The sequence below is a fragment of the Lytechinus variegatus genome, chromosome 5 (genome assembly GCF_018143015.1).
Source record: "Lytechinus variegatus isolate NC3 chromosome 5, Lvar_3.0, whole genome shotgun sequence".
In the NCBI taxonomy this organism is placed as follows: Eukaryota; Metazoa; Echinodermata; class Echinoidea; order Temnopleuroida; family Toxopneustidae; genus Lytechinus; species Lytechinus variegatus.
The window spans coordinates 15815668-15840517 of NC_054744.1; the positions used below are offsets into that span (position 1 = coordinate 15815668).

Sequence of the window (24850 nt, forward strand, 5' to 3'; positions counted from 1 at the left end):
TTAAATAAATTGTCTCTTGATGGTAAAATCTTGTTTAAAAATTTAAAACTAAACTGTCTAACTCTGTTATCCACAATTAAATGCAACTTGAAATAAAATACATGGCTCCAATTAAAGGAAATTGGTAATGAGAACAGATTAGACCAAAAAGATACAATGCCTGGTTCTTCTGATACATCTGAACATAATAAAGAATATATCTTTCTTGTTGGTAAAGAATCTAGAGTTATTTGTACTCCACTTTTTAATGAAATTAAAATTCGTTCACTTTTCTTTAATTCTATTACACGATTTTCCTTAAACAACTTATTCAACCAATAAACAGGAAAAGACTTTTTTAACTTAACATATTCTAAATCAAATAAAAGCTGAGACGAATAGACAGATTTATTCAAAATAATTGGTGATAACCACTGACGATTTCTAATAACATCTTTTACCCTAATTATACCTGCATGCTTCCATTTCTCAAATATCAACATACGTTTATTAAAAGTTATATTGCTGTTATTCCAAATAATTTCATTTTCAATGTTTTTTACTCCAAATATACCAATATATCTTAACTTAGACCAGCTACAAAAAAAATCATAGTAAAAACTGGGCATATTTGCTTTTGTACAAAGAAAATGCATATCTTTTGTTGAAATATTGTATTCAAAACATAAAGGAATTTCACCAATCTTTGATAACCAGTAATTAAAAAGAAATTTCCAACTACGTTCGCTTTGCTCTAACAGCTTGCTTATCCACGAAATCTTAAGTGATTCAATTTTCGATTCTAAGTGGACCATACCGAGACCACCTTCGTTTGTTTTATTTATACAAACATTTCTTTTAACCTTTTCTTTTGAAGAATTCCAAATAAAAGTATATAACATTTTATTTAGAGATTTGATTATTTTGGGGGGAACTCTAATTACTTTTGCAGGATACACATTTTGCGAGACCAACAAAGTTTTGATAATAATAATTTTTCCGAAAAATGTTAGATTTCTTAGCTTCCATACGCTAATAATATTTTGTATCTTATCTAGTTTATTTTGCCAATTATAATCTTCAACAACTTTCTCATTTTTCCCAACATATATACCTAAATATTTTATCGGTTCTTCAGTGCATTCTATTTGTCCGGGGACAATATCAATATTAAACTTCAGCAGTTTTGTTTTTTGCAAATTAATCTTTGGCCCAGCATTTGAACCAAAAAGTCTTAGTTCTTCCATCAAAGTATAAAAAGAATTTTCATTTTTCATAAATATAGTTGTATCATCCGCAAATTGGGATATTTTTACATCTACTTGATCAACATACATCTGAGAAATCGGTAAACTGAGACCTTCAATTTTATGATTCTGTTTAATTTTAGTCGCCAAAACTTCTGCAACAATTATAAAAAGTAGTGATGAGAGGGGGCACCCCTGCCTTACACCTTTTTTAATTTGAAAAGGTTCAGAGATCCAGCCATGATTTAATACACGGCCTTTTGCGTTGTTATACATTGTTTGAATCCACTGAATGAATGAATTTCCAAAATTTAATCTTTTTAAAAGGTAAAATAGAAAATGAAGTCATTGTTAATACGATAACTTTACCTACATGTAGGCTCATATAATTTGGTGTGTATGATACTAGCATAGATCCCAGTAATTCTATTGATTTTGAGGTCAGAAGTTCAAAGGTGAAGTTGTCACCTTCTCCATTTTCCGCGTTACAGCCGGACGTATTATGTGCTCGCCTTAGCGACACTCTTGTCTAAATGTTATCATAACTTTGAAATTTTATCGAACTAGCTCATGAAACTTTGACGTGAGGTTAGTCAAGTATCATTGACGGTCTTGCATGACTTTCAGGTCACATCATCAGTGTTAAAGATCATTTAGGGTCAATGAACTTTAACCACATGTGTTAAGGATATATCAGCATTGAAATCTTAACCAAGGTTAAGCTTTGAAATTTTGTTGTAACATTAAATGTAAATGGATCTATTGCATGAAACTTGGATATAAGAGTAATCAAGTACCACTTATAATTTTGCATGAGTTTCAGGTCACATGATGAAGGTCAAAGGTTATTAACATGTAGGGTCAATGAACTTTATTCATGTTGGGGTATCAACATCTAACTATTGACCAAGGTTAGGTACTGAATTGTCATAATTTTAAAAGTATATGGATCTAGTTCATGAAACTCGGACAAAAGAGTAATCGTGATCACTGATCATTTTGCCTGAGTTAAAAATTCATTATTTTCATCAGAATTGTCTTTTTTGTGAAGAATTATTCCTGTTACCTGTAGTTGTATTTTAAAGTCAGCTTTGCTGGTATATTGAATTGCAAACTAAAAGGCAAGAGTGCCAGATGCAATGGCCAGATGCATTCCACCCATATAAGAAATTCTGCACCAGTTTTAGCTCACATGACCAAAGTCAAAAGTCATTTAATGTCATGAACTTTAGTCATATTGGGGTATATTTTTGAATTGCCAGCACAACTTTGAAAGTTTTAATGGATATAGTTCATGAAATGTGGACATGGGGTAATCAAGTATCACTGGTCAACTTGCACAAGTTTTAGGTCTCATGATCAAGGTCAAATGTTATTTAGAGTCTATGAATACATGTTTTATTATGTATTATGAATCATGTTTTTTGTGAATGATTCTATAGAAGTCAACAATGCTGCTATATTGAATCGCGTCATGCAGGCGAGACTTCCAGAGGTGCTCCACTTGTTTTTTACAAGAAATTTGTTTCAAGATTAGGGCTGATTTCTTAGTAGTTCATTCTTGCATCCCAAAAATGCAATCATCATAAAGCATAGACAGTATCCTTATGATATCAAAATCATATTTTATGATGTATCAAAGTAAGGAACCAAATAAGACTATAAGAATATCCATGAGAAGGAGCTAATTTTACATTTCATAACTTTCTTGTAATTCCATTACAATGAATCAACCGTATGATTTTAGTCATGAAGATTTAAACATGCATATTTACCTATGTTCCAGATGTGGGAGGAGAATCCAGATATGTATGGTGTTCGACGATCGGCAAGGTCACGGAAAGAAGTGGACAGATTTCAAGTTATCAAGGTGTGTATGCTCAAAATTTCTTGGACACGGAATACATCTTTATGCATATTTGATACCATTTGGCGCTGCGATATTGATAAATTACATGACATGGTAATAAATTTTTTTTGTAGCAGTGAATATTTCATGAGGTTTGAACTACATATGTAGTGCTATTATCGATAACCCCTTTATCGCTAGTCCTGTCGATAATCACTTGTTTTTGCCACTTACATGTAGTTATAAGCTTTCTCTCATTGTCGATAATACCCGCTATTATGTAGGGACAGTGATTTCCACTGATGGGATTCGCGGAAATGGCCTTTTGAAACAGAAAGTGGCTTTTCAAACAGAAAATCAGGGAAAATGTGGTTTTCATCAAAATGCACAGGACAGCAACAAAAATCATTCCACAATCTCAAAAAAATACCATCCCGCTTTCTCGCTACAATTATGACAATCCAAACACCGTGACTGCCCTCAACTCCATCACTCGATGATATCGAAAATTTAAGCGCAAGCTCAATTTAGCGACCAAAACAAGTACCAAATAATGAGAAGCAACACAGCCATGTGTTGCTGCCCTCTACTTTGGAAGATGTAACAGCACAAAATCCGAAGGCCCGAATTCACAAAGGTGGTTTTGAAAACCCACGGTTGAGTCCATGGTTTATGCAGATTTCCTGTATAAATTACGCTTAATTTAGCGCGTATCGGGCGCGTGTATGAAAAAAGTCAAATGCTGATGCGCGCTTTGGTCACAGTGTGCCAAATTGATGCCTGTTGTCGTGGTTATCCATGCTATTTTATTCATGAGTCCATTCTTAAAAATGTGGACTCATGAATAAAATAGCGTAAAAATTAAATGGTGTATTGACACCAATTTCAGTCATAGGAGGTAAAATAACTCTGAAATAAAAATATTACAAGTTATAATAGTTCACGTTAAAAAGAGAGGAAAGGGGAAATGGTATATAAACTTGTAGTACTTTTTTTGAAGAGGTAAAACATTATTTTGAAGGATTTTTTTCGGGCAAGTGAAATGTATTTTCGGGGCATGTATTTTACAACTAGTTAGAAATTCACTTGCCCGACCAGGCAAGTGCTTCTAAAAATTAATGTAGCACCCTGCCCAATATAGATTTCCTGATGGTTTTTTCTTTTAATTCCAGCAAGCATCAGATGAAGAAGAGGAGAAACCATCTAAGCGACGAAGAAGTGCAAGCACCTCTAGCCGAGGAAGAGGAAGACCCAGTAAGAGGTCAGTAATAGAGTATGGCAAATATTACCGAGTAAGGGGGAAAATCTTGTCATAAATGATGATGACAGGTTAAACAGTGACTGAGTGAAGTAGATGTTCAATTGACACCTTGCATGTTTTTCTGTTAATAAAAATAGATTGGGGTGGGGGAATGTCATGATGTGCATTTTTTTATCAATAGACACGAAGTTGATAATATATTGTAATAGATTCATGGTTTAAGTTCTTTCTGCCTTTCGGAAATTTATTCCTAGGTATGTATATTGCCCCAAGTTCCCAAACAGTAATTTTGAATAATATTGGGAGAGATGGTCTTTATTCAAGGAACTATTATAATTGTGTATATTTTGTTGGCATGGCTTCAGGTTAAGTGATACTTCCGATAATGATTCTGAGGAGGAAAGTGAAGAATCTGACTTCCAACCTGCAAACAAGAAGACTAGCACAATGAGAAAGAAAAGGCCGATAAAGAAAAAGGGTGAGTGAAAATATGTTATCATGTTAACAGGAATATTGTAGCTTGGATTTCATGTAACACAATCATAGCACCAAAGGAAGGTTATGCTCATTTTATAATGTCAAAGAAGTGAGATGGTTATTGAAGCTTGAAAGTTTTGCAAGTTATTTGTTTTTATTTCAGTAAAATCAATGTGAAGTCTTGAAAATTTAAGATGGTTTACATATGTCTAAGTGAATTTCCATTGTGTACTTTTAAAATACCATTATGAATTTTGCTTTTGAAAAATACCATTTCTGACCATGCTTGTGGTTTAAAAAAAAATTGTGCCTGCTATAAATTTGGCTTGTACATTTTATAATCTATAGATTATACAATTCATTGAAGCTTGATTGAAATGCACAGAGGGGTAAAAAATATTAGTTGGTATTAGTCTAATGTGTGTGTTTCACATGTTCATCAATAATTCTTTGTCTAAGCATAATATACATCTTTGCTACTTTCACAGGAAGACAAAATTCCACATCAAAGAAACCTGTCAAACACAAGCATAAAAGCCTTTCAAGCGATGATGATTCGGACAGTGAGGACATCAAAAGGGCAGCATCAAGGCGCAAAGCAGCTGCTGGTGTGAGGTAAAAAAAATCTAATGTCACCTTTTTAATGGAATTGAAATATTGTTCATGTTTATTTACTTTCAAGTAGGAAAGTATCAGCTTTTACAATTTCTACCCAAATACTTACTTGCTGAACAAATATTTCAGAAGAACAAACAATAAAAGCTAATGGTGAAAAAGACATTTCAAGCCATTTTCAGCCTCAACAATGTGTCCATGTGAAAGATCAAAATTGTCCCTCTTTTGGATGTTGATGCAATGCAATGATGTCTTGCATAATATTTCTCTGGAGAATGCAATGTTTTTTTTTTTTGGGGGGGCACAATAAATATGATGAAATGGCAATACCACTTCATCAGTCACTTTCGTTCTCTTACCGTGGCAGGGCTAATTGCTCATTCATTTTTTGTTCCTCTGATATAAACAGCTATAAAGAGGACAGTGACCAAGCCACAGATTCAGATGAGATCATTGAAGCAGGGCCTGGTCAAGAACCAGTAGATGACAACAGTGAGATGATAGAAAGAGTGCTGTGTCAACGTATTGGCAGAGTAGGAAGTGAGTATTCAAAATTTCATCCCAATTTCTTTCTAATAGTTCATCCTTGATGCATTTAATGCCATACGAGTTGGATCTCGAATCAGCCAGAATGAGCGTGAAATACATTTTGTGTTTATATAATAGGGGGGTCCTTTTTAATAATAATAATTAGACATATCGCAAAAAAATCCATTCTGTAGAGTGCTCAAGCGGTTGTACTTATGACTGTCCCCTCCCATGCAATGATTGTTTATTATTTTACCGTGAAATATTGTCAATATATTTTATGTTGTATGATTAATTTTTGCATGGAAATAAAGAATCAATCAATTGATAATCCAAATCCTGGCTGATTCGAGAGGTTCCTACATATTTGCGCACTCTTCCTTGAAAGGTGGCGGATAGAACCTGCTTGTGTTAAAGCTCTGTTTATACAGAAGCAAATATGAAAGTTCTTCTCGTGTTCCTATCTGCCAAAATCCACTTGATGTATGGATTGTGTGTATAAACACGATGATTTCCTGTTGTACCATTCATCTAGAAACTGGAGGCATTACCACGGTGTATGCTGTGGAAACCGACGGTGATCCTAATGCGGACATTGACGTTGACAAGGAGGAGACAGAGAAGCATTACCTGATCAAATGGAAGTCATGGGCCCACATTCACAATACCTGGGAGTCTGAGGCGGGGCTGAGACAACAGAAGGTCAGAGGGATGAAGAAGTTGGAGAACTTTATTCAAAGAGAAGAAGAGATTGAGCAGTGGTAAGTGTCCATTCCGATGGACAATTCCTATCATTCCTTACTGAAACCATGGTTTAGGAAAGTACTCATGAAAAGGTGCACTTGCCAAGGTAGATACTTTGTAATGAAAATATCAACACAAATAAGATTTTTGTGTTTGTGTGTGTGTTTTAGTAAGAGAATTTGAAATTGATTAGAGAAAATGTACATAACCAGATAGAGCATTTACTTATCGACAGGTACATGTTGAAGAAATATTTTTATGCAAATGAATTGATCACTTGATGAAATATTGACAATGTGAATGTTACTGTACAGGCAGAGTGGAGATGTGCAATTATCGTCCGATTTTGTTTTGAGTTGACCTCGAAAACGCTCAAAATTAAAAGAGGGTTTCCTGAAACTTCTGACAAAGTGTCAAAGTAAAACTGCAATATCTTTTGTAAATGACCATGAATCTGTGTATTATTTATATTTTTGAAAAGAAGAATGTTTACCTTGACTGTTCATCTCCTTAGTTTTGTTTTTTGTGGAGTAAAAATATGAAAAAAATGTCACAGAACTCTCCTAAAAAAATTAAGATAGTGTTCAAAATATTCGCTTAAATTTCACATTTTCAGGTCTTTGGCATGAACGAAACTGAGATATGTCAGAAAGTAAATATTAAGGTTTTTTTGTGTGAAAAATCAGTCCTTGTAAATATGGGGTACTGATATGTCTTGAAATTATGCAACTCCTTGCGATTTTCAACCCAAGAAATTTGTTTTCACGCCGAGTCAGCCCACTGAAAATGATGACGTCATCACCCAACTTCAGTCCTGTATACTCACTTTTTGGTTGCCCGCCATTCCAGAGCGTGCAAATTCCCTGTTCATGTATCGACAAATTGACGAGAATTTGGTTTTTCAGCGCAGGTATAAGCAAGTTGACTAGTGAATTGTAGCTTTTTGTAAGCTTCATTTCATTACTGATCATCGTATGTCGATAAAGTAAAAGACAGGTGGAATAGGGAAATTTCTATGCTTACCTAGTACTGTCATTCAACTCAGTAAGTATGATTTGAATGCATGTAAACACATGGACCCTGACGTACCATAACAGAGAGGCTAGTGATTGATTGCAGGGCTTGAGTGCCATAGCTCATTGCACCGGTTATTGTGTGTAATTAGCGGTACAATCAAATCTAACGTTTTGTGTTATAGTGTAGTGTAGTTGTAGTGACTTGGGTTCACTGGTATCAAAAACTCCTTGTTATTTTATGTCAGAACCCCATTTTCATACAGTGATTTCTCAAGAAATAAGTCTTCGAAACAGCGAAACTTGGCATGCGAATACGTACATATCACATGAATATGCACAGGGAATCTTATGAATATTCAATGCGGGGATAGATATGTCAGGAAAAAGTTCAAGGGTACTATTTGGAGACAACAAAAATGAAAGTAAGCAAGAAATCAAAACTATTTGATTTTAGGATATAATGATATCATTTTGGATAAGTCCTGAAAATTTGAGGAAATTTTGTTTACATACAGCAAAAATATAAGTAAGTGGATTTTTTATTAAAAAAAATGAACCATGTCTCCACATACATGGATGATGGTTATAAATTCAAAACAAATTGGGTTTTTTCCTGAGTTAATTGCATCCGTCCGCTGGGCCTGTGTATGTCCACTTGATTTCTAATAGAATTTAATAGGTTTTATACTTGTAATGATAGAATTGTTTATTATGCATCTTTTTTTATTGTAGGAAACGTATTGCAACTCCAGAAGACATAGAATACTTTGAATGTCAATATGAAATGACCATGCAACTCTTTGAACAATGCCAGAAAGTCGAGAGAGTCATAGGTGAGTACTTCACCCCTATTACATCATTGAAATCTTGGGAAAAAAGTATTCTGTGGAAACAAATTTAGTTCTATTCTTTAATCATTATGGTGAATATCTCTTTGTATAGATGGATATGTGAATGTTTATTCCTTTCAAAGAAGTTCATGAAACTTGGACATAAGGGTAATCGATTATTACTGAACATCCTGCCCGAGTTTCAGGTCACATGAGCTATGTCAAAGGTCATTTAGGGTCAATGAACTTGTTGGGGGTATTTGTTGAATTTCCATCATAACTTTTAATTTTTTATGGAGCTAGTTCATAAAAATTGTGGACATAAGAATAATCAAGTATCTCTGAACTTCCTGTGTGATTTCTAGGTCACATGACCATGGTGGAAGGTCTTTTTCAAAGTCAGCACTGCTGCTTTGTTGAATCTTTTAATGCAGGCGAGACTGCCAGAGGCGTTCCACTTGTTGAGAATAGCATGTATCTATCTATGAATGGATTATGCAATTTTTCATAGCATAATAGCTTGATGAAATATGTTGACTAAAAAATGAATGGATTATGCAATTTTTCATAGCATAATAGCTTGATGAAATATGTTGACTAAAAAAGGAATGCACACTTCATTGACAGGAGGCTTATTTACGCTTTTTATGTGGTTTAGGCAGCTATATATTAAAGTTAATCAAACTCTAGATTTATGTGAAGAAACCATGGGCTCAACCATAACTGCTAAGTGTAAGTTTGGACATCTCTGCCCAAAGCCATTCACCCTTAAAAAGGTAGTTCACTCTGACAACAATAGTGTTAATGAAAAAAATAAAAAGGTTTGATGGAAATCTGTCAAAGAAGAATAGAATTATATTTGGGAAGGTTTTGTCTCACCTGCATAGCAGAGTGAGACTATAGGCGCCGCTTTTCCGACGGCGGCGTCAACATCAAATCTTAACATGAGGTTAAGTTTTTGAAATGACATCATAAATTAGAAAATATATGGACCTAGGTCATTAAACTTGGACATAAGGTTAATCAAGTATCACCAAACATCCTGCATGAGTTTCGTGTCACATGACCAAGGTCAAAGGTCATTTAGGGTCAATGAACTTTGGCTGAATTGGGGGTATCTGTTGAATTTCCATCATAACTTTGAAAGTTTATGGATCTGATTCATGAAACTTGGACATAATAGTAATCAAGCATCACTGAATATTTTGTGCAAGTTTCAGGTCTCATGATTAAGGTCAAAGGTCATTTAGGGTCAATGAACTTTGGCCGAATTGGGGGTATCTGTTGAATTCCCATCATAACTCTGAAAGTTTATGGATCTGATTAATGAAACTTGGACATAATAGTAATCAAGCATCACTGAACAATTTGTGCAAGTTTCAGGTCACATGACCAAGGTCAAAGGTCATTTAGGGTCAATGAACTTTGGCTGAATTGGGGGTATCTGTTGAATTTCCATCATAACTTTGAAAGTTTATGGATCTGATTCATGAAACTTGGACATAATAGTAATCAAGCATCACTGAAGAATTAGTTTCAGGTCTCATGATTAAGGTCAAAGGTCAATGAACTTTGGCCGAATTGGGTGTATCTGTTGAATTACCATCATAACTTTGAAAGTTTATGGATCTGATTCATGAAACTTGGACATAAGAGTAATCAAGTATCACTGAACATCTTGTGCGAGTTAGAGTAGTTTTCAAAGTCAGCACTGCTGCTATATTTAACTGCGTGATGCAGGTGAGACGGCCAGAGGCAGTCCACTTGTTAACCCTAAATAGACTGGGCCATTTTGATGCCTAAGAAGACTGGGGGGGCTGATTCAGTCCCCCCTTATGATCTCGGCCGTCGATCGCGCGATCGCGACGAAAATTATAACACACGTTACCCATGGCATTATCTAAAAAACTATGTCATCAAATTCTGCAAAAATCTCATGTCTCATTAATTATGCTAATTTATGCGTAAAATCATGTTTGCTCTAATTAATGAAATAATGCCCCTGAAACGCTTATTTTTGTTTCACATACTCTAGATAGGCATCTGATCAAATCTATTTGAAAAAAAATTCAACATCACATTTATTTTCTTATGTATTCTATTGTTTTCTAAATTTCTTATGTATTTCTTTGTTTTTCGACTTTTTATTTTTGATTTTAAGCAGTAAAAGGAAAAATAATGGTACATTTATGAATTTTGGCTAAAAACACTATTTGCATTGGATTTGTACACAAATTCACGTTTTTGAGTACTTTTGGGTCTGCATGCACTTACGAAATGTTGCGTAATTTCGGAACCGCGTCCCGGTGGTCACAATTTTGGTCTCAAAAGTTGCGCGAGTGAAAAGTCAGTGAGCGACGCGGTCAAAAAAATTTGCGCGGCGGATATATCGCAAAAAATGTTGAGGAGGGGCTGAATCAGCCCCCCCCCCCAGTCTTTTTAGGGTTAATATGTGGCATCACATGCGATCAGCTCCTCCATATATCATGTGATATAAATTCAATTAAATTAGATTTTGATGGAAATTAAAGAATAAAAACATTTTTTCTTACGCAAAGTGGTATGAATTGATGTGTCTGAAGATACCACCCAACAAATAAAATTGATTAATTATTTCATTTTTAGAAAATGACAATTTGAGGATTTTATATCACATGACATATGGAGGGGCTGCTTCATTTAAAACCAACTTATCATTGAGGTGATCTTCCCCTTTAATGGATATTTCTATGCATCATAATTCAAGTGCACTTTTAGACCATAACATCTGTGTAGCCCATATTTGTGCAGATAAACGCAAAATTTGTGAATTCAAGCCTGCGTTTAATAGGAACCTGAATCTAAAAGGAATAAAATTTTGTTTTTCAGCTCACACAAACCAGAAACAACCCGGTGACTACCAGTCGGGTTATCCAGACTACTTTGTAAAATGGCAGGGTTTACCCTATGCCGACTGTACATGGGAGGATGGAGAACTCATCTCAAGGGACTTCCAGGATTGCATAGACGACTACACAATACGCAGCAAGTCACAGAAGATACCTGCCAAGAGTGCCAAGGTGAATGGTTTTTCCTGCGTATTCACAGTTTTGAGAGAAAGAATACATGTTTATCCTTGCATTGTTATAGTAGAATAAATTTGTATGCTAAAGACTCACAGAGCAATGTGACACCATTAATATCTTGAAATCGTCGAATGTCTTTTTTTTATACGTGTTCAGAATCAAAATTCTTATGAAGTTAACAAGTATCAAGTAATTATAATACCTTGATTAACATATATACATATATATAATATGCAAATGTCATTGCCCACTTCCGAACAATTTTTTTTCTTTGTTTCTTTTGTTAGTTTTTGCTGAATTTATATCTTTTGCCTCTGTCAGTTTCTGCATCCGATTTATGGTTTTTATTTACACATCTTTCACAGGTGCTAAAAAGTCGACCACGGTTTGTTGCTCTCAAGAAGCAGCCTTCATACATAGGCACAGAGGAACTTGAGCTTAGGGACTACCAGTTAGATGGTCTCAACTGGCTTGCACACTCATGGTGCAAGTAAGTAGGAATCATTTATCAACTGATAATGATGATGTACCAAATGCATGGTATTTAGGCTATTTTTCTGTCAGGGGAAAAATAGAATTACATATTGTACAACGCCTACTTAGCTTGTTGTACGCGATCAAATGGGAGGCTGAATGTCACACATTCGTACCGTTGCACACAAGACGTACCATCCAAAATGTACCGTCCAAAATGTACCATTGCACGGCTTTAGGAGGTGACGTCACAATGCGATTTCATTGAATAAGGTGACAATGCGCGTACAGCCCGCTAGCTAAATGCGCAATGCTGTCCAAGATCATGCGCGCTTGTGGGCCCGGCTTGTGGGATTTTGCTTTTCGCTTTCAATATTTTTGCCCCCTTTTCATAGATTACTGGAGGGGAAAACTTGTTTTTTCATATTTTTGCTAGATTCCGAGGCGTTGTACAACACATTGCACGAATATTCTTATTCGTGCAATGGTGCGAGATTTCGCATTCGATGAAAGAAAGAAACGCTCTATTCAACTCGGCTGACGCCTCGTTGAATAGAGCATCTTTCTTTCACCTAATGCGAAATCTCGCACCATCGCACTCATGCCTATTCGCTATTTGTATAATATCAAATTCATCACTTCAAATTTAGAGAAGGGAATTTAAGCTTCTGATCAATTTACGGTTTGGGTGATTATGAGAGTGTGCATTTGCTTGGATGAGTTCTATATTTAGTTTATTAACCCATTGCCTACTGGAACCAGATGGTCCCTGTACAATCCGTATGGGAAATACAGTATTCAGGAGTGAACAGATTAGCTCCACTGTAGTTATTCACAGCCAATGTGATATGATTCTTTAGTCAAAAGTCAAATGTAAGATTTTCGTATGAACAATGTAGTTATGGATTCTATGACATGGCGCTGCATTTGATGATTAAATCATTCTCAAGGGACGTAATTCTGATATTTACTGATGTGAGAATGTACTGATGCAGCCATCTAAAGTCATTATAGTCTTGTACATCACAATCTCCCAAACATCTTTACTATTTCAGTGAATGTTCAAATGAGTGTGTCTTTTTTTTGGGGGGGGGTGGCAAGATTTCAAACTTTATTTATATAGTTTAGTCATGAAGTACACAGAATTTTTACATAAAAAGAATTGATAGTTCAAGTCAACTGAGGACTTGATATTGACTTATTAGGCCAATTTCATACTTGGAAACGGGGTATTCATGCTTTCGATAAGAGGATTACCTGTATCACTCTCTATTCATGACAGAACAGTGAAAGACTGATAGAGTGAGATACTTTGATGCAATCATTGTTTCTCACCCTTGATTTGTCCACTTTGTAGGAGAAATAGCGTGATTCTTGCCGATGAGATGGGATTAGGAAAGACCATCCAAGTCATCTCATTCCTTTCATACCTCTTCAATGCCCAACAACTCTATGGTCCATTCCTGATCGTCGTCCCGCTTTCCACCATGACGTCATGGCAGAGGGAGTTCGAAGCGTGGGATAGTAAGATGAACGTTGTGGTCTACATTGGAGACATCAACAGCAGAAATATTGTAAGTTCTAATGTTTGTCTCCTCTACCTGCTTCATGAAACAGGTTTACCATTGTAGATGATATTCGGCACATTTGCTCATTTTCTGAAGCTTGTTTGCTGTCAAATCAAATGATTCATAGAAGCCAAATGATGCTTAATACCATTTGGCCTGAAACATGCTTTGAAATTTTGAAAGAAATGTACTTGAAAAACATGAAACCTGAAATCTCTCGTATAAACATTTAGATAAGTTATACAGTTACTGAGGGGGCTTTGTATGACTTTTCCTCAGTATTGATGCTTGATGCTTTGAAAACCAGTCGTTGCTGAAATCTTCTTGAAATGACCTTTATCTTTTTCCCTCTATAATCTTCTTCTGGCACTTTTAGATGAAACATTTGTCAAAGTTTGGTACTGTTGAAAAAATTGTAAGATTAATTTGTTTCCTATCAAGTTTCTTGTATTTGCTGTCCACCTTAATGTGATTTTTTTTTGCACTCTTTATTTTAGATTCGAGAATATGAGTGGTGTGTGAATGGAAACAAGAACAAGCTCAAGCTCAATGCAATCCTTACAACTTATGAAATTCTACTTAAAGACAAAGTAAGTATGCTGCATCCTCCTGTTCAATATGTGATTTCAGAAATATGTTCTATGCATGTTAACAAATACCTTGTTAGAAATTTACTGTAATAATGTCATTATTTTGTACTATTTTGTTAATGTATATGTGATTCCCAGTGCAGGGCATAAAGTTGATATGACAGATGCAACCTACAGACTTCTGTCAAGGGATTCATATATACAAGGCAAAACTTATATTACTGCATAGTGCTTTTATGTATCAATCATGCAATAACAGTTAGCATACCTGTTTATATTGCTATTCCCAGTAGAAATAATATTTGAATTAAAAAAAAATGTTTTAAATCCTATTGGAAATGAGGCATCTCAATAATGCAAATATTCAAAACGTATACCCAAGCCTGGTCGTGAAATGGTATAATGAATTTCCTTCAATTGTTTTCAGGCATTCCTTGGAGCCGTGCCTTGGGCTGTGTTGGTCGTTGACGAAGCTCACAGGCTGAAGAATGATGATTCACTGCTCTACAAGTCACTCAAAGAGTTTGAGACCAACCACAGACTTCTCATCACAGGGACACCTCTACAGAACTCACTCAAGGAACTCTGGTCCTTACTTCATTTCATCATGCCAGACAGGTGAGAGAAACTCTGAAATATTTACCATGTCAATGACAATAAAATTCCTCTCAGTTGAATCATGCAAATTTCATGGTTCCTATTGAGTCCATTTCCTAAAAACTTATTGCCAAAAGCAAATCACCAGCTGCTAATGACATGGTGTCATTACGTTGGCTGAGAGAGATCCAGTCACAGGTTTATAGCATTACTTATTGATGAAAAAGTTTATGAAGGGTAATCTGTGTATGCAGGTATTTAACCCTATCTAGGCCGGGGGGAGGGGGGGGGTCGGAGGCCCCCCTCAACGAATCGCGTGATATTTTCGCCGTGCGAAATTTTTTGACCGCGCCGCTCGCTGACTTTTTACTTTCAAGTCTTCCGCAACTTTTGAGACCAATTTTGCGTCACCTGGGTACGTGGTTCCGAAATTACATAACATTGAGTAAGTGCATGTCAGACCGAAAATGGTTCAAAAACGTGATTTCGTGTACAAAGTCTATACCAAAAATTAGTACATTTGGAGCTGTATTTAGGGAGTTAGAGGAAAAAGTATGAATTTGCATACTAATTACGCATAAATTAGCATAATCACTTAATAGCGATTCGGATGAAATAAATTACTATACAATCTTGTAGATTATGTCCCAGGCAACCCGCGTGCCAATTTTCGGCGCGGTCGACGGCCGAGATCTTAGGGGGGGGGCCTGGGAGGCCCCCCCGGCCATAGGAACTCCCAAAATACCCCGGCCTAGATAGGGTTAAGACTACAAAGCTAAAGAAACCCTTTGTTGGGGGGGGGGGCAGGGGGTGTACCTCAATTCAAGTCTAATCATCACTGCCAGCGTAGAATGAAATACCTTAATTTGGAAGAAATCAATATGTTGAGAAGCAGGTGTTGAAAAATGAGGGAAAAGATAGCAGGGAAACAAACTTGCCAAGAATGTTTGTATATATCTTAAGCATTGATATTTGCTTTAAAAAAAATGAGAATAATTTTTTTTATTGACAATGTAGATTTGAATTCTTAAAACATTCATAAGTTATTGCATAAATTCCCTTATGATTTATGAATAATAGAATGTCTAGGAAAGATAAATTTTAATTCATTTTCCAATCCATCCTAGTCTCAGCACTTGCATAAATTGTTGGTTGAAATAATATTTGTACTTAAATTTCTGTACAGCTTCCTAAAGTGGGAAACCTCTGAGGAAGAGTTCTCCCAAAGATATGGTATCCCTCTCATTGAATTATTTTTCATCTATTCAATATTTATTGACGTCTGGCTGTTTTAACTGATAATCTATCTACAATTTACTGAATTCTAATTATTATTTTGTACAGCTTTCCAAACTGGGAGACCTTCGAGGAGGAGTTCTCCCAAGCAGATAAGAATGGCTATGCCAGCCTCCACCAGGAGCTGGAGCCGTTCTTGCTGAGGAGAGTCAAGAAAGACGTGGAGAAATCCCTCCCTGCCAAGGTAGAGAGGATCTTGAGAGTTGAGATGAGCTCTTTACAGAAACAGTACTACAAGTAAGTCAAGCTTTATATTTGTTATGCTTGCATCAACCTATTGGATACTGTGCACACATATGTACTGGCTAAATTCTATGGAAATCTTATTTGAATTTTTCCTAATGTTTTCAAGAAAAAAATGAAAATAAATAAATAATATATTAAAAAATATAAAATGAATAAAAGAAAAGGATACCTGATAGAGAAATGCAAATGTCCTGGCATTAGGAAAAAGAAAATAGGTTATTGCAGACTGGACTTGAATTTACAAAAGCACAGTGTTTGTGACAGTGTCTAGACTGTTTTGGCAATATTTCATACAGTTGCAGTTGTGAAGAAATTAGTGAGCCTCGTCGATCTGGCGCTGCACAGTGGCTGCCGGGCCCACGATCAATTGGGCAAAGCAAATTTTCGGAGTATTTCATATCATGTCTATTTCGAACAATAAATAAATTATGGATTTTTTATGGATTATGGATATGGAACAAATTCCACTGAAGGCCTTTTGCATAATTCAACGTTACATGGGGCTTGTTGTAAATAGAGTAATACTTACACACAACCAAAACTTCATTAACTATGCACATCTTAATTTGTTGAATATGAAGTGATTGATTGTAGTGATTGATTTCTGTAGTATTTGCCTTTGGTTGCAAAACTTTGATGGAATTGAATATAATTAAGAATCATATTTTGTTAGCCACATATTCTAGTCATTTGTTTGTCATTTATTATAATCCAGCTAATGGAATTCTATCTCTGTAGGTTCATCTTGACGCGGAACTTCAAAGCTCTTAGTAAGGGTTTGAAGGGGAATACCAGCTCCTTCATCAATATCATGATGGAACTAAAGAAATGTTGCAATCACTCGTTACTCATCAGACCTCCAGAAGATGAATCAGACCCAGACCTCAAGGTAAACACTTTTATTTTGAAATGTACTTTTTATATATAAAAATACTAAAACTGTATTGCATTTTATTGATAACAATGAGGTTAATGATGATGGTAATGATGTTAATATCAGCATCATTATTCTGATGGAATTCAAGGACTGTTGCAATTTGCTAGCTACTCTTCAGACACCCATTAGATAAATCAGAACTAGACCTTAAGGTAGACATTACTCTGACATATAGTAATGGCTGTATAATTTGAAATTTAGCAGCGGTTATTTTCCATTTTGATAAGAGGATTGTTTAGACAGTCCTGCAGACAAGAGGGATAATCTTATTTTCAAATTTCTTAAACAAGTTTTTGGGGGCATCTCATTCCTGATCAAACACCCTCTTTCCTCCCTGTCTATACAGTACATAATTCGAGGCAGTGGTAAGTTGGTGTTGTTAGACAAGCTTCTGACCAGACTGCAGGAGAGAGGTCATCGAGTGCTGATCTTCTCTCAGATGGTCCGTATGCTGGACATCCTTTCAGAATACCTTCAGTACAGACACTTCCAACATCAGGTAGGTCCTATATCTTGGGTATGAAGCCATTCACTTGGTCAAGATCTTAGTAAACCTGACTTTACTATGGTTGATTCCATTTGGTCTACAGACGATTCATTTTACTGGCTGCTTGGTCTTAACATTACTTGACTGATATTCCCTTGTGTTGATTGTTAGCTTTTGTAATAAGGCATTGAAGGTATTGCAAGAAACTAACACTCAATTGAAAATCAAGCCTAAGTCCCCAAATCAAGTGTAGCAAGATATGACAAGAAAATTGAATGGGAATTCAATGCAAATCAATAAACAAAAATTGGCATTTGACTTGCGCTTGATTATGGGACTTGAGCATTCTTTGGAATTGAAGGTAAGTTACTCGCAGTTCTGTATAAGGTATATAAAGCCAGAGCTGCAGTTTTCCTACAGGAATCTCTCAAGCATCTTTTCTTTTTCATTGAAACTCCTCACATTTCATCGAGGACAAAACAGTGGTGAATATTTGAAAGATGCGTGCTGCCATTGTATTGAGATTCTTGCTTATAGATTTGGCAGAGACTTTTGGTATGGTGCCTAATGATTAAATATCCAGTTGCCTTTCTGTCTACTAAGTTTCACCATTTTGTCTTTATGTACACAATGTGTACAAATTCTGCCTGATATTGAAACAAATTTTTTGCCACCACAAAAATTAGTTGCAACATGCTAATTTGAAATAGATAAATTAAGCTGATAATATGTGATTATACTTACAGAGATTGGATGGATCAATAAGAGGCGAGATCAGAAAGCAAGCTCTGGATCACTTTAATGCAGAAGGTTCACAGGTAACTCAATGTTTCTCATGTAGTTATTGAAAACTATTCCTTGTATGCCTTTGCACACAGAATATTATGTATGCATATATATTTTAAAACAGCACAGGGTTTAGGAGGGGGGCTTCACCCCCACTTTTTACAATAAAATATACAAAAAACATGAAAATGGCCATCAGATTGTGGAATTTTTTTTTTGACATGTTCAGCCTCACCCCTCGCTTTCAAAACAATTCTTTGACCCCTGCAGTGGGTGTTCATGTTAAAATCGGGATAATTCATGGAAATTTCGCTAAATTGTCAGATCTGACATGTAAGTTAGTGCTGACAACTTTCATGAAACATCAGAACAGTGCACTGTTAGTAAGGGATTTGTGTAGAAGAAAAAGTGAATCATAACAAAGAGTGCCACAACTAATTGCTATGTTTTCTCTATTTAGGCAACATATACTCATGGAAAATGTTTCACTTAATTTGGAATGCACAATTTGAGCGATGCACCTGAATAATCTGATCTGAAAATGAATTTTCAATATCTTCCTAAAAGATTGTTCAATAAGATGCATAATGACTTGGTATCTTATTATCTTAGGTGTGGTTTTTTTTTTTTTTGGTATGTGTGGGTGGTCTATTGATGAACCATATCTGAAACTATCAGCACATAAGTAAGATATTCTTGTTCAGGCCTTCAATCAATGTCACACTTTTAGCTTTTATATTTGCCTTAAAATTGCTATGGTTATCAAGAAAACATGACCTAGTAACACAAGAAGTATCTTTTCATTAATCCAGGATTTCTGTTTCTTATTATCAACGAGAGCGGGAGGTCTTGGCTTGAACCTTGCTTCAGCAGACACTGTCATCATCTTTGACTCTGACTGGAATCCACAAAACGACATCCAAGCCATGGCCAGGGCACATAGAATAGGACAGAGGAAACAGGTCAGCAATAAACCCTTTATCAGGCATATCTTGACAAATTTAGCTGAATTAATAATAGCATTTCTTCATGGCTTGACCCGCTGCCTCGTTTATGTTGATTCACATACTTCCATATGCATGTCAGTTATAAAAAGAGATTTCAGTCTGTGCCCGTACAAACTCACACAGCATTGTAATTTGAGCTGATTTTTTACCAAGAGTTTGATTGGCCAAAGCATTTTGTAGCTGAGCAAAAAAGAGACCAGTCTGTGTTTGTTTACATTTGTGGCTCTCCACCCAGGTTTAGTAAAATGGGCAATTTGGAAGGAATTGCTTGAACGCCTGAGTGCTTGATCATGATCAGAGTAGCCATGCTAAAGCCAATGATAAAATAATAATATGCAGTGCTGGGAATCATTGTATTGAGCGCTATGAAAATTTGTGCGCGAAGTGTTGTTGCGCTATTGTGATTCTAGTTACGAGAAAATAGCTTGAACACGCCCCTTGACAATATCTGAATCTTTTGTCACCTCATCCTTGTAGGTAAACATCTACAGATTGGTAACAAAGGATACAGTTGAAGAAGAGATAATAGAGAGGGCAAAGAGAAAGATGGTGTTAGATCACTTGGTTATACAGAGGATGGACACGACTGGCAGGACGGTCTTATCGAAATCATCTTCTCAAGCAAGGTATTTTCTTTTTCATACTACATTGGAACCTGTGTGTAGATACCACTTGACGGATAGATGTACATGTACGTTGGCCTTCACATGCAGGTGGTCTTTATCGACGGGTCCCTTTCATTGCACACTTCAAGAAACAACATATTGAATTGATGCAGAAAATGTGGACCAGTGACCCTTGTGGACTGATGGTTACCAAAAAAGTGGATTTGACTATAAGATTATAAGAAAGGAAATTTTAGTTTTGTTATTGAAAGTAGCATTGCAGGTGGAGGCAGTGATGATGGCAACAGTAGTGATGATCATGCTAATGGTTTGTGTTCTATTATAGTGCTCATGGCATACATGTACATGAATGTGTTGATGATCCTGTGGCTTCAGCATGTTTGATGTCTATCAGCAGATCTAAAATATGGCTTATTCATGCGGGATATGATCGTACGATGTATGGTTTATTACTTGTAGAAGATTTAAAAAAAAAAAAAAAACCTCCTCTGACACTATATTGAAGTTTTGCATAACTCTCTATAATGTATCGTATTCATTGGGAAGACTAGGACTAGCATTTAGCATTTATGATGTACTTACCACTAAATGAAAATATCTGCCTGTCTGTTTAACAAACCTCTTGGGTGATTCCATCTGGTAATGGATGTGGCATTCAGATATTTTCCTGTTAACTATTGGGAGTAACTTTGATATATTTTCTTGAACTCCTCGATCAGTAGAGATGCTCCATTCTCGAAGGAAGAACTGACAGCAATCCTCAAGTTCAGGGCTGAAGAACTCTTCAAGGAACCAGACGGAGAGGAATCAGAATTACCGGTGAGATCTGCCTTCAACCTTTTTCACTCTCTTATCTTTGTACTCATAATCTTCATTGTGTATTTGATTTCCAAGTGTTAATATTTGCAAGAGATTTGATAGGTATTGTAGATCATGGAAGCATTAATTTTATATAAATACAGTTCCTTTTTGTTATTAATTTGTCTTTTTCCTTGACAGATATTGTTATTTTATCATACAGATTGTTGTCTTGTTTGATCTTAGTCTGCTTATAAGGGCCTGTGCAGAAGTAATTGACCTTAAATCCATCCCCTTATAAACTTATATTAAATGGAAGCATGCATCTTATCAATTCCAGGTTCTATTCAAGTCAATTAGACACGTGCCTGAGGGTTCAGCTCTGGGTTGGTTGGTTGGTTTCATATTTGGCAGTTCTCATGGAGCAAATATTGCAAGGATGCATCTTGATTCCACTGGGCTTTGGTTAGAGTGCAGTGTTGTGAAATCTTTACTTTGATACAAATTCTGTGAACCATCTTAGAATAATAGTTACCAAACTCCTAGTCGTTATGCTTTATCCATGTTTATTATTATTTATATTGAGATGATACAATATTGACGGAATATATGTTAATCGATGGGATGGAAATTGATAGTTTACGTATTTTGTGCTGTTTTGTTACAAAATGACTCCCAATCATGTTATCTTATTTTTTTCATTTACCATTGTCCAAGAGGAATTAATAAAAACAGCTCGTGTGTTTATTGAAAATGGAATATTGGCACGAAGACTGTATAAATAAAAAGCAGAATCTGAAGGAAAAATATCAAAAGAGCCATTGCCAATCCCCTCCTTCACTGAACTTCAATGAGCGTAGTGGTGGTAACTTCTGTTTTCTATTGTTCCTTCTGTGCAGGAGATGGATATTGATGCAATCCTGGAGAGAGCAGAGACAAGAGAACAAGAAGAGCCTGGTGGAGCAGGAGAAGAACTTCTCTCCCAGTTCAAGGTGAGAATATATTGTGGAGAGATCAGTAAAATTGTTCTAAAACAATATTGGAAGAAATTACTTATTTTTTTTTACAAGTGATATAAATAAAGGATTTGTTTGTAATCTTTATAGAGCACACAATATATAAAAGCTTTGGGTAATTTTGGAGAAAAAAAATTGTGTGCATCGGGCTCTCTATGCGCACGGTCTTCCTGAACGATCCAAAATTATAAAGTGAAGTGAAAATGTTGAAAGAACTTGCTATTTCATGGAATGAAGTTATCAAGTCGTTGAGAATATTCTTAGTAATATTTCCTTGTTTACTCATTTCTCAGGTGGCGAACTTTGCTGCAACAGAGGAACATGAAGAGGACCAGGGTAAGGACTGGGAAGACATCATTCCTGCATCAGAGAGGAGTAAGATGGAAGAAGAGGAGAAACAGAAAGAAGAAATGGCACTCTACTTACCACCTAGAATAAGAAAACAAGTCAATAGGGTAAGTCTCGGTTCGTGTCTACTACTATTAAAAATACTTGTTATTTGATATTGTGCAATTCTATTAGGTTATACTCAACTTTGCATTAAAGTATGTAGCCAGGAAAGGAGGAAACGGCAATTAACAAGATAGGAAATACATGTATGGTTAAATCATAGCTAAAGGAGAGTTAGAGAAACTTGTGTTTACAAAATGTATTACAATACAAGTGATTTATATATTGAAAGCTGTTGAAAAAAATAATGTAAGTTTTCAGTTTATTATCATTATTCATGGACACCACACCAAAGTGGTAGTATCTCTTATTGTACTGCATGGTCCTGGTTGCAATCAAATCTTTGTGCCTGGCATGAAATCAGTGAATGAGAGCTGTAATATGATTTGTATTGTTAGCAACCATTGCACTTGGGCTATCTGAAAGTGGTTAGAACAAATTGCTATGGGGATGAATCGCTATCAAGCTGACATTGAAAAATATATTGTTAAAAAATGAATTTATAGTATTGTCACGAGTGGAAATGTTCCAGCAAGAGATGGGGTTTCTTGTATTTCTTATGAGGGAGTGAGTTGTCCTCAAAAGGTCCTATTTAATCTGAATATTTTTATAATGTTTGTCCCGTATTTGAAACAAAAGTTTGCATGTCACAAAAAGTTCAGGAAAGTACTATTGTACAGTCATCAGGCAATGGATATATCAATCACTTCTTACATTTGTGTTTCAGATGACGTATCATGACAGTGATTCCGAAGCGTCTTTCAGTAGAAAGCGGAAGCGGGATATGGTGTCCAGTGCAAGCAGTGATTCAGATGACAGCGACAATGACAACCGCAAGTCTAAGAGACCGAGGGGTAGGCCTAGGACAGTACCAAGGGATACTGTGATGGGTTTCTCTGATAGTGATATCAGAAGGTGAGCTAGCACGGTCTACTAGCAGAAAGTTTAATTCTAAGATTGTCTTACACCATCATGGCAATTCCTACTTGGTCTGCTATCATTTTTGTCCAATATCCTCTTTGTCCCCCCTTCCATCTTCAGTTTAATAGACATACTTGCTTTGGCTAGTTGTCATTTAATGCCCAGATGGTCTATTTCCACTTCATCTTACATTTTCACACCTTGACAAATAAGAATTTGGTTCATAAATAGTTCATCTTATCATATAGACTAAGTGGTTTTAGACTTAGTATGAGAAGAAGTCAGCTTATCTTAAATGGAGATAGATAACATGGTTGTAGGTGAACTAAGATTAGACCACGTGGGATGACACCAAAATTAGAATTAGGCAAAGTGGATGTAGATCTGGTAGTAATGTGCATATGGATGACATCATCTTATGTGTTGATGTGCCAGCTAGAAGTCCAAGAGACCTATGTGTAGGCCTTAGATATACTACCCTGCAGGAATTTAGAGATCAGAAGATATGGTTTCAATTATTGAGGGAAGATTGTTCACAATGAAATGCAGTCAAAAGGACATAATTGTAATACAATTAAGTTCCTCATCGTTGGCACTCACCTTTCCGATTTACTCTTTAAATTGCCTTACTATATATTTTATTAATTCATATATAAATGATGCTTGTTTGACACTCCTTCCTCTATTTTCAAGACAAAGACATGTATACCCCTCTTTACTGTACAAAAGTTTGTATTCATGACTACCCTTTCGTAAAAATCATTTTTTATTTCATAGTAATGTGCAGTGTTCATGTGCATATGCAAATATATTCTTTTCACAATAAAAATGATCATTTCATGTTATGCCATTTCTTTACAGATTTGTCAAGAGTTACAAGAAGTTTGGAGCACCACTTACAAGGTATGTTACCCAGTAACAATGTCATAATACCAAATTTATTCTTCAGAATAATTTGAATCTATTTAGGCATAATCATTCTTTTCCAAATGTCTATGGAATTTAACATTTTTTTCTTGAAAAGTGGATTTCTAAGATTTGCTATAAAAAATAGAACATCAAAGTAATTTTGGTAGGTTCTTTCTGACTTCCTGCCTTGTTCAAAGTTCACTATGGGAAACTGTAAAAAATGAAAATCACTTTTAGGGGTGATGGTATAGCGTCTGGCATAAACAAAGCGGAGTTGATTTTGTTGGAAAGAGGATTTAGATTTTTTTAATGTAGAAAATGACAGCTTGAAAGACCTGACATGCTCAGTACAATTGCATTTTCTATAAAACTGTTCAATTAAATTTATCATTTGTGTAACTGAATGTTGGTGTTTCTGATAAACTCGCCAAAACAATTTGAATACTGTAAATGTAACACAAAAAAATAAATGTGATACTTTGAAATTGTTTAAATGTCATGTCTGTTATGCTGGAATTGCCCGTATATATA

The 24850-nt window shown here is 35.6% G+C and overlaps 1 protein-coding gene across 8 annotated transcripts in view; it reads left to right on the forward strand.

Annotated features, from left to right (window-relative positions):
• LOC121415564 (chromodomain-helicase-DNA-binding protein 2-like) overlaps positions 1-24850 on the forward strand; it is a 54978-nt gene that overhangs the window by 5638 nt on the left and 24490 nt on the right. For 7 of the 8 annotated variants that reach the window (XM_041608820.1, XM_041608822.1, XM_041608821.1 and 4 more), the window contains 23 exons: positions 3013-3096; positions 4248-4336; positions 4702-4814; positions 5302-5428; positions 5838-5968; positions 6492-6717; positions 8449-8549; positions 11415-11605; positions 11977-12101; positions 13443-13659; positions 14151-14243; positions 14671-14861; positions 16185-16373; positions 17121-17271; positions 17666-17818; positions 18553-18624; positions 19405-19554; positions 20077-20225; positions 20945-21044; positions 21923-22015; positions 22333-22494; positions 23217-23404; positions 24272-24313. In XM_041608820.1, the coding sequence (XP_041464754.1) occupies positions 3013-3096; positions 4248-4336; positions 4702-4814; positions 5302-5428; positions 5838-5968; positions 6492-6717; positions 8449-8549; positions 11415-11605; positions 11977-12101; positions 13443-13659; positions 14151-14243; positions 14671-14861; positions 16185-16373; positions 17121-17271; positions 17666-17818; positions 18553-18624; positions 19405-19554; positions 20077-20225; positions 20945-21044; positions 21923-22015; positions 22333-22494; positions 23217-23404; positions 24272-24313 (3137 nt within the window). The remainder of the gene's footprint in view (positions 1-3012; positions 3097-4247; positions 4337-4701; positions 4815-5301; positions 5429-5837; positions 5969-6491; positions 6718-8448; positions 8550-11414; positions 11606-11976; positions 12102-13442; positions 13660-14150; positions 14244-14670; positions 14862-16184; positions 16374-17120; positions 17272-17665; positions 17819-18552; positions 18625-19404; positions 19555-20076; positions 20226-20944; positions 21045-21922; positions 22016-22332; positions 22495-23216; positions 23405-24271; positions 24314-24850) is intronic. The other variant, XM_041608824.1, reaches the window with a different exon arrangement.